This window comes from Melopsittacus undulatus, chromosome 9, assembly GCF_012275295.1.
Source record: "Melopsittacus undulatus isolate bMelUnd1 chromosome 9, bMelUnd1.mat.Z, whole genome shotgun sequence".
In the NCBI taxonomy this organism is placed as follows: Eukaryota; Metazoa; Chordata; class Aves; order Psittaciformes; family Psittaculidae; genus Melopsittacus; species Melopsittacus undulatus.
This window is the reverse complement of record NC_047535.1, coordinates 19,293,148-19,307,930: the sequence shown is the minus strand read 5'-3', so window position 1 is coordinate 19,307,930 and position 14,783 is coordinate 19,293,148. Positions and strand designations below refer to the sequence as shown.

Sequence of the window (14,783 nt, the reverse complement as noted above, 5' to 3'; positions counted from 1 at the left end):
TTCAGATTCCATTGCTGTTTTTTCCTTATTCTCCCTAGAGACCCTGTAAATAACAGCAGTAATTACTGTGCTTTCATTTTCAGTAGTGCAAGATTTGCATGGGTGCCACTCTAAATCCAGCTCTGTACCTAACTCTCTAAACCACCTGGCCAATCTTTCAGTTGCTTTCAAGTGGCAATCAGTAATCAACCTGCTAGCAACAGAAACCTTTTAATCCCCGTAGGACATCATTTCCTCACTGATTTAACTTGACTGACTCTTGTCTAGAATGTAGTCCTGCGTAAAAACGGCAGTTTGCCTCCTGACCAACAGCAACGGCACGTTCATAGTCTTATCACACACTGGAATACTCGGTTCAACAGTCAGCAGATATAAAACTGCTGGGAAAAATTCGGGACTGCAGCTTGCCAGACTTGAGAACAACTGCACAGAGAACCACATCTTCCACACCCAGCAATACAAACCAACACAGAGATCTTACATGGATGTTTGACAGTGATGGGACACAGAGAGAGTTTTTAGGTGGGAAATAATTCCAGGTCTATAAATGATACATGAACATGTTTTGGGAAGTTATATGAATTTCAATGATAACGCATGTTCTTTTTATGATTTGAAGTGCCAGCACCTCCTAGCTGCTCAGCCTCCAATGAGGTGCTGCACTTAACATCTCCCTTGTTTTCAGACACACTGAAAATAAAGTATATAACAAGTAGCACTTTTACTAAGGAAAACTTTTATTTCAACTGTGCAATCAATCAGTATTTAGACAGCAGTTTCATAAACATTTGGCATTTAAACTTCTATTACTTTTTGGCATGACCTTGGGGTAGTATATAAACAACCCTGGAGGGAAAAAATGAACCAACACACTAGGTAACACTTACTAGAATGCTAAAAAAGAAATCCACATTATTAAACAAAATAGTTTTTAAAGGATATTAAAAAGTTACATTCAAATCAGGGCAAACATTAGCTTTCCTCATGCAATGGAATCCACAGAGCTGATCCCCTGAGACAAATATAGAATTAATACAATTCAGCTCCATCCTCCATTAGCCAGTCCGCCACTGCTGCCCTTAGGAGAAAATGGCACACGGAGTGAAAGGATCCAGAACACCACAATGTGAGATACATACCTGGCTCCTACACTGGCAATTCATTCAAACTTTAAAAAACCCCAAAAGCCAAACAATCAAAAAGCAACATTTGTATATGTCCATTTTTCATATACAGTCAGTCCTTACAGAGAACACACCAGGCTGGTGCCATGTGGGTATATGCAACCATGAAAAGCTGAAAACTTCCAGAAGGAGCACAGCTCGCAGTGGAGCCAGAGGGGCTAACACAGCACGTGTTTACATCCCTTTGCAGTCGATGAGCACCACTCTCAGTGTAAATCTAGAGGAATTACAAAGAGAGAAACTCACATTTGAACAAAACAGAAATTGTATTCTTTTCACCTGGGCCTCTATTAACAGAAAGCAAGTTGGTTTTGGAGTTGTATTGAAGAATAGTAGTTTTTGAAACACATCTTCTAAAATACACACATAAATAACATGTTTTAAACTTACATTCTTATAGAAAGGCGCTCCATTTTTCCTGCAAATTCTTCCACTTTAGAAATTGCTTGCTATTAGCAGAGCTGCAGTTGCAGCAACTATTAAGTGTAACAATAGCTCAAGCTAAAAACGAGCTCTTTAGCAATTACTAGGTGTAATTCTGCTTTCAATTTTACCAGAGAAACCAATTCATTCCTGTGAAACAGCACCAGAGTTACACCTGTGCAGCTCCCAGCTGGGGAGAATGAGATTCCTGGCTAAATGTGGAGGGCCCTACATTCTGCGTGTTCGGAGAGGGACTTTACCTGCATGAACTTCATTCTGTAATGAATGAAATGAGCCAGAGCTTCTGGTCTTGGTGCTGACAAGTGTGCTCTGAGTAACATTACTGAGACATAGCAGCCCATGGTAACTATGCTTGTGTACGTGCAGGTGGCAGCAAGTGTTAAGTCATTCAAGTTGACTTAGTTTGCAATGAAAAAGAAGTAAACTGATCTGAAATGCTCAGTATTTACTACAGGCTAAGGCGGGATGCATGGAGAGATACAATGGACCTCTGATGCATGGTATCTTGTTATCTTACAAAACCACATTTGCCAGTGGGAGTTTTAACCACATAAGAATTTCTTCCTTTAGAAAGAATAATACTGTGAAGATTTAAAAACCAAACACCCCCAAAAAGCTGACTTTGTCTGTCCAGGCTCTGCAAACTGGAACAAAAATTAATTCCCTCGTTGACTTAAAAAGAAACAGGATCAAGACCCTGATTTGAATAAAGAAACAAGATTTATCTCACAGTCAAGCAAGGGAATAAAACCAAAGATGGAATGAACTATGAAGAATAATTAAAAGCAGGTGAGGGAGTCTCTCAGTACTCTCTTTTCTGCTAAAATCTCATAAGTTACGTAGAAAATGCACAGCTAATATAGGAAATTATTAAAATTGATATATTGATTTTTCAAGTTTCTCTTACAGAAATAGAGCTTTCAAAAAAACCAAACCAAATGATAGGCCCTGTTCTACACAGCACACAGATTCCCAGTTCTCCTGGATAACTCCTGAAAGATAAGAATACTTTTTGTTTGTTAAATATGAGGAAAGTACACAAGTGTAACTGTGGGCAGATTGAGGCCACAGTTTGGATCAAGGCTCTACAGAACAGGCATAGGCATTGCTGCTGCAATTAGAGGGCAGAGTCCTCCCTTGGAAACACTTTAGCATAATAGGCCAGTTTCAAGATTTACTCTGTAATTTTTGCTGCTTTTCAAGCAACATCAACTGTAACATTTTTGCTTTCTTTTTAAAGCACAAGGGTTGCATATACACTCATTACACCAACCATGGCTCCTTAGTTCTTACAACACTCAAACAAAATCAGTTCACATAATGTAACACTAAATTCCACATTCCTGTTCATCTTCCAGAACGCATTAAGTAATATTCATAACTGAAAAATTATGTTGGCTTTTTCCTCCAGGACCCAGTTTCTACAGACATAACCAAGACAAAAATTACAGGAAAACCTGCAGCCATCCTGCCTGCTGTGTTCTGTCAGCTCTCTCAAGGCGAATGCAATGAACAAAGTTCACATATGAAAAACTGATTTCCACAGCCACAGGTATAAACTTTTAAGAAAACGAGTAGCTGTAACATCATATCTACAATTACATGCGTTGGCTTCAATGATATGAAGTATTTCAACTTTGAGCCCAATTTTGCACTGTTACAATCATGAAAGATTGATTCTGCTATTGAGTCTAAGAGAGAAAGTATCCAATTCTACAGTTTTTTGGTGACTGCTTACACTGGTGGAGTTTTCAATCATTAGACAAATTTTCTCTTCCAAAATCTCGTGATAGATTACTGATAAGTCATGAATTTTGAGAAGAGCCTGGTTTTTGTTCTGTAGTAATCACGACTGTGACAATGGAAGCACATGAATGCAGACTGGGTTCTGGAGAAACTTTATATTTGGTTAATATAAAAGTAAAGAAAAAGACAGAATAATTAATGTCTAACTAAGCTTGCCTATATGCTGAGGTAACCTTAAATATCTTTGGTTTTCTTTATTTGCTGATAAAAAGTACTTTAATAAAATCTTAAGTTCTGGATGCACTGAGCTCTAATACACTGGATATTTTAAACTCTTTAGCTATTGAAGGTAGAGCATCTATATTAGGTTGAGAGATTTTATATGGAGTCTATTTCTCTCAAATTATCCATGGGCTAAACTAGAATTTAGGATTTAGAATATTTACCTGTAATGATGGTCATAAAATTATATCTGATTATCAGTACTTCCAGCAAACAAGTCTTTGGAGAAGCAGTTACCATCTCTGCATATCAGCTCTTTCTGAATGAAACTAACAAAAGAGGCTACTCTGAAAGATGAAGTGTGAAACTTCATGCTACAGTTACACATTCTTAATCTAGTTCTGATTAATTCACACTTTACCTAACTAGAAACAGTACTCTGCTGTACACTAAACATTCTGCCTGACGAGACCAAAAATAAATCTTTGGTGAAAAGGTTTTCTTTTTCTTCAGCAAGTAGATAAAAAACTGTTTAAAAATAATTTGTTTAATACTGTAATATTGATCAACTACATGCTGGAGAAAAAAAATACACTTGGAAGTCTTTGGAGATATCTGCTGGTATTATTATAGATTTCTTTAAGGGCTCTTGTAACAACAAGGTAGTTAAAATTGTATAAGCATACAACTCATCTATGCAATCAACTACAATCAAGAAGCCCTATTGTTTTTTGTTAGTAACTACTTATACAATAAAATGTATTCAGCTCTTCAAACCTATAGCTTTTACCTAGTTCAGTAATTTTTTGACAATATGTGGCTTCCTTCTCCCTACAGAAAAGTCTTTGGTTCAAGATTATTTTTAAAGCATTTGAATCAACAGTGTTACTAAAAGGTGACTGGCCTGTCTGATTCAGAACTAGCAGTTACAAGGTACAGAACTACAGTAACCAGAAGCCGATTCCTCAGCACAAGCCAGACAGAACATTAGGGCTTATTGAGAACTTGTGACTACCTTTTGATACATGAGGAACAAAACAGAAGTCAGCCTGGCCTATCTGGAGGGTGATGTCTTGGCCTCAGTAAAGTCAATGGGAGTTAAAAAAAAATACTTAAACAGAGCCCTATAGCGGTTCCTATAGTTGCTTCTCACAATGTTACAATTTAAACTTTTTTTTTCAGTAAAAACATATGCCGGGGGGGGTCTTCTTTTTTTTTTTCTTTTTTTTTTCTTTTTTTTTTGTAAAACAGGGAAAGGGGAGGAGTGGAGAGGGGGACTGGATACTGGATATAGACACCGGCAAGGTCGTAACATTGGATGGTTCCAACCTCCTCCCTCTCTCTACCTCTTTCCCATTAAAAAACAAAACAAAACATGATACCCTGTCAGTTTGCTCCACATTTCTGTGAGGCAGCTCAAAAGTAACAAACTCTTCCCTGAGTACAGGAAAAAACAACAACAAAAAAACCCCAAAAAACACTAGAATAACTTTTAAAGGAGGTAGTATAAAACAGGAATTGCATGGGTTCAAGGCAGTACTTGCCTCTTTCAACAGACTCTTCAACTAAAGCTCTGGCCTTTTCATTTCTTATGGTAGCCTGATGAGTTTTAGATCAGCATGTGGATAAAATCACTCCCCGAGCTAACAGCACACTAGGTGAAGGCAAGGAGCAGGGTTGCATCCTAACAACAGCTCTGAGAAATACCACGATGCTAGCAGTGCTTATCAGCACTTGAAGCTGAGTAAAAATGAAGTATAAAATTCATGACACAGTTTACTTAAAACATCTAAGAAGTGTTTAAGGCATCTTTCTGTACTCAAAAGCAAATTTATGAGTTCTAAAAAGGCATAAGGCAAATCAGTAATTTCTAATATATAATGCAAGGCACCATTGCTAAGAAGTACTGTGATACTGGAATACTCAGCATTATCATCTATTCCATGACTCTCATGCAGAGCCAAACTGTTTTGAAATGCTGAATACTTCATTTTGCCATGTTTTTTAGCATTAACTGTCATTAAAGGGGAAGCAATTGTCACTGTGGGGAACCCAAAATGTCCCAGAGCCCTAAGGATATAGTATATATCCTGGCAGCAGTCACTGGCACAAGTTTCTGAGGAAAAGGCACTGTCCTAGGCTTACTGGGGTCATGAAAAATCAAGAGGTACAAAAGGTTTCCTGTGGCCATATACGTGCAAGCACCAACTCCAGTTTTCCCAGTTTTTAACATCTTCTGTGTCAACCACATTAAATCATTACATTTTAGACTCTGAGGTTTCCTTCTTTTTAAAGACAGAGCTTCAGCTAAACAATCTTGTTTGCCTACCTATACAACTCCCTGATCACTGAGCGCACACATGTGCACACACGCATACATTCTAAACACAACTGGGGAAGGGAAAACAACCCAACAGACAAAACCAACCCCAAAATAAAACACTACTAGGAAGTATCATCAGTTTCATAGCTGAGACCAACTAGAACACACATGAGGTAAAGCAGTCATCATTCAGAGTTCACCTCTCGGCAAACTGAGGTAGATAGTCAGCAAAAGGGCCAACAGCCTTCCCTTTGCTCCAGTGACACTTTTAACGTTAGTCAGCAATTTTCACTGTCCTTTCACATTTGTTGACCACTGAACATTCAAAATGAGTGAGTTTTAAAAGCAAATCAAAACAAGCAAAAAAACCCAGAAACAAGAAAACATTCAACAGAAATCTGGGATCACCTGCTAGGTTAGCCAGGCTTTCCACGATAAAACTTTGGCTCCCTGTTCATTGTCCTTCGAACAGACATACACTGCACGAATGTCTGGCCTGGCCCTATGGATGTCAGTTTTGCACCGCAGAGTGTATCTGAAGAGGTGAGGTAGGAGTCTGGTCAGTCGCAAACAGCAGAGGAGACTCTGTGCAGTTACTTTTATCAGAGCTCATCACATTCATACCCAAGTCACTGCTTGCAAAGGGACTGGTAGTGGGAGGGGTGGCACTTATTACAGAGGAGTGGTGTATCTCATCATTGGATTCATGAGAAAACCTTCCAGAGTCACCGGTCTCGTGGCTTCCTTCGCTGTTGGCGGAATGCTCTGTATCAGCAGCAATACTGAAAGAGACCTGAAAACTAGAATGCTGGCCAGGAGAGCTGGGGGAGTCATCCTCACTGATCAGCACCGTGGTGCCTGGCTGGTACAGACACACTGCCTGGGCAAATCTTCTCTGAGGCTATGTAAAAAGCAGAGAGAAAAAGGTTATTCAGTCTCTGAAAAGCTGGGCTAGAATTTGAATTTTTCCTACATTTCCTATCTCCTATTCCTCCAGAGTAACTCCAACAGCACTGGCTTGGAACAATTTGGGTTTTCCTACAAGAGGTTAAAAAGAATCAATCTCAAGTCTTGCTCATACCTTTCTCTTCCAATAATAGATGAAATAATCCCTTCTAGCTAAGCATGGCTAATCAAGAGTGATTCCACTGGAGAGACCTGATGGCATTGTAAAAACATACTTGGCAGAGCTCTCTCCCATCCCTTCATGCATATTTTTTAAGCATTACTCCTTGGGTGGTAACAAATACTTTCTTTATAGAGGCATCAGAAATATGCATCTGCTTCTGGAAATATTTTGGAATACCAATTTACAAGAGCACAATACAAGTTACAATCCAAGAAACATTAGTTAGACGCTCCATAGGTATGAATTTGCAGGATAATGTTCGGGATTTAACATTTTAGCTTTAAACAGTTATTTTTCTCATCCAAATAGCAAATGTGTCCACAGTGACCATTTGAGAAGCCAGACAGCTCTACACAGATTCTCAATTTCTTCAATATTTTGGGTAAATAATTTAATTTCCTTCTTTTGGTTCTCTTCAGCAAACAAAGTTTTAGCTGTCAGGGTAGCATTCTTGATGTACTATTATTAATTAACTGCAGATTTAGTACTGTAGATGCTATGCACAGACCAGTACACAGAAATCCTTTTGCTCACAGACAAAAGGGCACAGGCAAGAAAGCAATCAATTAACAATTATCTGACAACTTGGGACAAAATGAAACTTTCGTAAGGCTTTACTACAAGGCAGAACACTATCAGCCTTAACACACCCAATTACAACTCAGACCACTAATTATGCTTTTCCATAAATAGAAAACTACATGTCTTCCTTTGCAAACACAGGGTATTAAAGATTGCACAACTCTGCCCATTAGAGCAATTACCTCCTCAGTCTTCACCTTCTTGGTATCCTGGAAGAACAGCCACTTTTTCTTGCAGTTAGCCTTTGTGACAGGCCCATAGCTGTTAATAATCAGATCAGATCCCCCCTACAACAGAGGGAGACAAACACATTTATTTTCACAAATGACATTTCTAAGACAGAGTCAAACTGCAATCTGCAGAACACAGAGTAGAACAAGTGTACTGAATCAGATCTTTAGCTGAACTTTCAAATAAGGCTTGAAAATTTGACCCTGGATTGCCAAAGTTGTGCTGCCCCATTAAAAACACTTCCTGTGGATTTGTAGTGTACATAAGGACTCCGATGTTACAGCAATGAATTCAGAAGAAAGATCTCTGGTCTGGAAACAAGTAAAGTTCACATTACCTTAGCATCGATAAAGCTGTTTCCCACTATCATTGGCAATAAGGATTCTTCATTCTCTGCAATTCCTTCAATACTCTTCTCCACCTCATTAGCACTGGCTAATGAGATGCTGGTATGTGACAGCTGGTCAGTGATTTGCTGCACAGGTTTAGGAGCAGATGTTTTCCTACATAATGTTAAGCAAGAATAAAATTGACCCACAGGAAGAAAATACAAAAAATCAAGGATAAACTTCAAAGCTATTATTAATCAAGTAATACTGGTAATATTCTTGCCATTTACATTTTGTTACACGATACTTCCAACTCTAATGGAATTTAAATGTTATTGCTTGTGATAAAAATAACATCTGCTTCCAGTTAATCATACACAGTAGGCTATGAGCTTATGTGCAGACAGGAATTGTCATGATTAGTAATATTACTTGAAGGAAGTAACCACTAATAATATTAAGGCCTTTCTACCGTGCTACAGAGACTGTCTCCTAATCCATATTTTTTCGTGCATATGTGCTAAAAAGGCCTTGTTACTAAAATATACTTTCAGACAGTTTCAAAGTTTGCTATTTCAAGTAACTTATCTTTGTTCTGAGCCCAAAGTTATGGAAGTCACTGGGCCAGTTTATGCCCCATAGCAGCTAATAAGACAGATGGTGGCTTGCCCCACTGCAAAGAAACTGCATCAAGGCACTGCTTTATGTCAGTTTCTTTTGTCCAGCAACACTAGAGGATTAAAGCCTCATAAACTAGGTCTGGGCAGGCTGGAGGGTTAAGCATGAAGAGCAGATGATGTAAAGCAGCATGCTTGTCTGACACAAAAACGGTTTGTTTTTTATTTGGAAACATGCCTCATACTTAGTTGTCAAAGCACCACTGACTCACTCTGTGGGTTCTTCCTCCTCTTCATTGGAGAAGGGGCTCAGGTAGAGTAGGAAGAGCCAACAAAGTGCTTTGTTTCCAATGCTGGTAGGAATAGGTGAAGAGACAGAGTACTTCAGAGAACTTAGCACTCTTGGAGATGAAGGCACATCCCAAGAGCCAGTGCCTTGAGAAAGAGCTCAGTCTTCAAGAGCAAAAACATACCTGGCTTTACTGCGATAAATTAAGATCAGGATGCAGATAAGGATGCAGGTCAAGGCTATGCAAACCCCCACAACAATGCCAGTCATTGATTTCTGGTCCAGATGGTAATCGTCAGAATAAGCTATAAAAAAATAACATAGGAAAGCTCAGTAAATAAGAAGAGTTGCCCCCTCCTCCCTGTCAGGATATTAACAGGATTACAGTCACAACCACAGAGACAAATGCTTTCTTTTAATGAGATACCAGACCTTCTCTGTCATACAGTTTGACACTTCTGAAAACAAAACTTGTAGATCAAACAGAGGAGTACACACAGTTCTGGTGCGGGAAGGGAAGCAGGTCCACACGCCACAGCCTCTTTGGTGACGTAAAAGATGGAGCAGAGGAGCTCTTCAACCCCTTCCTTACAGGGTGCTACTAGATAACAAAGTAAAAAGGCTCCTAGAAGGGAGCCACTGTTGCCCAGGAGGGCTCAGTTTAGTTTATGTTTTGATATAATATGTCTATTAACCTAATTCTGAGGACATGCCTCTATTTGCTTAGACAGGCCTAAAAAATAATTGCAGGAAGGAAGAAAACCTGAGCAAGAAAAATCCCCGCATTTTAATCAGAATTCAATGTGTAACAAGAAGAGGTTAAAAGGTTCATGTACCTGAATAACTGTGAGCTCTGGCCTCTCCAAATCACTTTAAAATCTGTAATAAGTCACTAAAGTAAATCCTTTTCCATCAGACAAAGACAATGTGGTACTCCATTCTTATCTGGAGAAACCACTGATGTTACCTTAACTCACACAAGGTAAAAAAGTTCTCCCCAAAGAGCTGCAGGTGGGGCTGATTTCTTTGGTGAAAGAAAGGATATGCTGGTATTTCACTGACTGACAGGGGTGATTTGGGTTGCTGAAATACCAGGAACCAGCAAATTTCAATAGACATATTTGAGCTGCCATCTTATCTCTGCTGGGTTTTTTGGTTCTAATTTCACCAATGCTACTGATATTTAAATAAAGGATTTAAAGGAAGTGCCTTAGAAGAGTGGCTGCAAAGTTAATATCAATGTGAAATTCAGAACAGTTATGTGTTGTCATTTGAAACCACTTCTGAGTTGAACTGAGATTAAAATTCCAAAATGGTTTCATTTACAATAAAATGCTATGGTGTTAGGACAGGATGGTATACCCCGACAGTGGTTACAAGCTAAAACAAACAGGGATCTTTTTTCCTACTACTTGTGACAGCAGTGGTCAAAACATTGCTACTGACTTATGGAATCTCCTGAGTCCAGGCGTTTAGGTCTCTGATTAGACTCTGATGTCTCCTTTGGGAGGACAGCAAGTTCTACCGCATTTGAGAAGGGTCCTTCTCCCACTTCATTGGAGGCTGATATTTTGACCAAGTAGACGTTTCCTGCTACAAGGTTTTCCAGCAAAGCCATGGTCATTGCTCCTGTGAAAAGATTTGAGAAAGAGTTCCAGTTAGACAACATCTGTGGGAACAGACTGAGATTTAGACACTGGGACCAACACGTTCTTTCCAATACCAATCTTGTTTGAGGACTGATTGCTGCATATTCTAACCTGCATACACAAGGTACAGAATGAACACTGGGGTTGCCTGCTGGTCCCTTCTTGTCCGTTCTCTCCCTACTGCTTGACCACAGCACACTGCAGCCAGTAAAGTTCAAACCCCAGAGTCAAGTATTGGCTATGATACACAGCACACTAATCCTAGATCCAGCGTGCTCTGCATTTCAGTGTGATGGCATTTATGTTGTGATCCTATCTGTGAGGATGCTCCAGCTAGTAACCAGACTTTCAGGCAAAGAAAGCAGAATGTTAGACCTCCCCCACATACTAATCGATGTGCCCCTCCTAGATCCTGTACCATGAATGTGAATGAAAATTGTTGTAACAAAATAATTCACGTTCTGTTTATCAAATTTCAGGTCTAGGTGGTTAAATGAACAGGATAGATTTGGAAGAGTACATTATAACCATACTTTAAAAAGAAAATTAAACCCTATTGAGACCTTTGTAGGCTTCCTTGATTACTGTGCATCTAAGCTGTGCTGCTAAAAATACTACAGAAAATGTCTTTCTCACATGTTAAGGATTCATTCCCTAAAGTCCCTGAAGGCAGGAAAACAGATTAAGAACATCAATAGGATTCACTTGCATTGTCCTTAGACAGGCAAAACTCCTATCAAAGTCAATAAGAGCTCTGCCTGTCTAAGCACTGCAGACTAGTGCTTAAAATTCCAGTTCATTTCTAAAATGTGTATTTCTTTCTACCATAGAAATATACTGCTTTTCTTTCCCTAAACAGTAGCAGTTACAAGTAGAAATCTATTCCTTGTTCTCTTTCACATATCCCATTCACTTTCTCAGACTTGAGTCTAAATTTCAACCTTTCAAATCAGTTTCAGGAGTCAGAATTTACAGTAGCATTAGCAGTGTATAAAATACAAGGTTGTTTTGCTGACAGAAAAGATTATACATTTGGTAAAAGGGAAGCTACTTCAAAAGGCATTTCAGCTCTTCCATAAACACCACCCATTAGCTGAAAGCATTTGAAGTAAAATGTGAGGTATCTGTAACCGAAGGGGCTGTAATATTTAGAACAGTAACAGCAAGGGCGAAAGGTCACATTTCAATATTACAGGCTCTTTCTCACCAGCTCCTTTCAAATCTGCTGCATTGCTAAAGCACATAACACTTTGTACTGATTTACTGCACACCAAGTGTGCAAAGGCTGTAACTTCTGATCCATTTGAAGGGAACTGGTGAAAATGGGGAAGGTGACTGGAAGGTAACTCCGGTCACAAATCAGCAACAAACTGCAGTTACATTTTCTAACACTGCCATGCCTAAGATAAGCTCAGTCAAATTAGAGAATTTTGTTTTTTAAGTTGGTGGATTGGTAGAAATTTGCATGCATAAACTAAAGTCTGTGCTATGACTTTTATAGGTGGTAGTGTTGATATTGTGGGGTTTTCGCTTGGTTTGGAGGAGCTTTTTAATTTTTTTATTTGGGGGCTGTCTTTGGAGATATGGGAAAAGAATGGGGTTAAGATTTCACAAATCTCCAGCAGAACAAGTTTAGTGTCAAGACAAAACAATGTTATTTATTAGTGCACAGGGTAGCTGATCTTATCACAATAAATGCATTAAAACCCCCAACCCCTGTGTCTATCTCAAATGACCTGTGAAAGGACTTTCTGGCTCTATCACAGTATATGCCCAATTTTACCTTGACATGCTAACTTCCTTTCAGACTTTTTCATCTGTACTTTAATTAAGAGCACTACAGATTGTCCTAATGTGTCACAATGCCTTAACTCCAATGCCATGCCTCAAACCCTAATATATCTACCAAAATACAAAATTAGTGACTCTAGCATTGATGGACATAGTAATACACTGAGATTTATAGCTCTCCATTTGCTCATTTCAGACAACACTTTCAGTATGGGAACACATGAAAATGTTTACTGTTATTGGTTTCCCTTCATCTGAAATACCTGTGATAAAACACTATTTGAGATGCTGCCCAGTTTTACAGCCATGGCTGAGCTGAAGTACATACCTGAAAGCAATTCAGTCACTTTGCTGCATACAACAGACATCACCAGAATGACAAGATACACTCTTCACATATAAGCTCTCTATGAATTTACATCTGCTGGTTTTTTTTGTGAGTAAAAATTAGTATTAAATTGGTCCCTTAATAAGAACTTGACATCACTGTTTCCTTCCACAATTTAATGGGACAACTTTAATAGTGAATAACCATGGGCTCAATCTTCCCCCTATAGTTAGGCCTCATTGATATTTCAGAGACTAGTTATGGTTCACAACTTTTGCTTGCCAGTAATAGTAATTTTACTGTCACTCTTCACAGCTGACCATTCTACTTGAGGCCAGCCCAACAAATACCATTCTGCTCCAGCAAAGACAAAGCAGCACTGCCACCTTTCAGAATGACTGTTGGTCCTTCATCCTCTCTTCAGGAGCAGCACAAAGAACAACCACCATCTTTGAACTAAGACAGTTCCTCTCACTGATGGCAAAACCAACTGTCCTCTCTAACTGCACTCATTTCTTTATGAATTTTCTCCATGGAAAATTTCAAGCCTCACTCTGAGGACAACGAAGCTTTCAGCCATCAAACAACACAGAACAACAAAATAGCAACTTTTCCTGGGCAATCCTCTTAAATAAGCTATTCAAGCACATGACTTTATAACACTGAGCTTCCCTCTCTGGTTTAATATATAATTAGAACTTTATATATTCTGAACTGCCTATATCTATTTGGAATATATATTGGAATGCCAACCAAACAGTCAATGCCTTTTTCTTTTTTTCTGGCTATAGTAGAAATCTATTTTCAATGCAGCTCTTCAAATCATAGTACTATCTTGGAAAATCCCTACAAAAATGTATACAATATCTAATCACAAAGATGTGACTGAAGTTCACATCCCCATACCTGAGCTCCTGTTAGATTAGCTATCAGGGCTCAGCAGCAGAATAGAGCCAGAGAGTTAAATTGAATTTGCAGAGCAATTTACTGGGAGTAGGGGAAAGTTCATTAAATGAACTGAGCTAACTGGATTGGCAGTGATTGAAAGAAACATCTAATCCCACACAGCCACATTTATAAATTTATTTCTGGAAAGCAAGGCATCTCAGAGACTTCAGAGATTTCAGAGACCTGAAAGAGTGTATTTACAAAATGAAATCATCACAATCCTGGTTACAATAGAACTAAGATGGATGTAATTGGATTTATGAGACATTTTGGTTCACATGCACACACTGAGCTCCAAAGCAACACAGAGAGCTGCTCTCCTCTCACCTTCTCAGCATTATTTGCCCTTTAATACATTTTCATTGCAGCCATAGGAATAATTCTAAACTAATTATAATTTTCTTATAACTTTCACATGAACATTCAAATTAATTCCTTCGTGTAGACCAAGGGAGGTGAAAGTAACAAAGCATCTTATAAGCAGCCTTATTGTTTATCCAGTTCACAGGTTTATGATTTTAGTTTACCTTCTCTGTGCAACACTTGCCATTCCCCAGCAATCCAAGACTTCCTGGATGCATACAGGATAGTGTATCGTGTAACAACTGTTTCAGGACCATCAGGTGGCTTCCAGGAAACCAAAGCAGTATTATCCTCTATCAAAGTCACCTTCACTCCTACTGGAGGGCCAGATGGTGCTGTGAGAACAGTAACACAATGCTATTAGGCTAACCTAATTTACATGCAATTAAATTGCTCAGAAAGAAACTGATGCACAGACCTAATGGCTACTGCTACATCCCAGATAAACATACAAACACATATAGCTCAAGAGAAACTCTCCTGCTGACTCTGGTCTGATGAATAGCTCAGATTCTGTAAAAGCAAATTCAGTGTTTTCCCTTCAAAACCCAGAAGGAAACAGTTACTGACAAAACCCGCACATCATTACCCTGTGAACAGGTATGTCC

At 38.9% G+C, this 14,783-nt stretch overlaps 1 protein-coding gene across 1 annotated transcript in view; it reads right to left on the bottom strand.

Moving 5' to 3' along the window:
- Nucleotides 1-6,430: 6,430 nt before the first annotated feature.
- PRTG (protogenin) overlaps nucleotides 6,431-14,783 on the bottom strand; it is a 79,577-nt gene continuing 71,224 nt past the window's right edge. Inside the window, 6 exon segments of the mRNA XM_034066372.1 lie at nucleotides 6,431-6,820; nucleotides 7,813-7,917; nucleotides 8,199-8,364; nucleotides 9,281-9,401; nucleotides 10,543-10,725; nucleotides 14,340-14,510. Coding sequence (XP_033922263.1) covers nucleotides 6,431-6,820; nucleotides 7,813-7,917; nucleotides 8,199-8,364; nucleotides 9,281-9,401; nucleotides 10,543-10,725; nucleotides 14,340-14,510 — 1,136 coding nt within the window.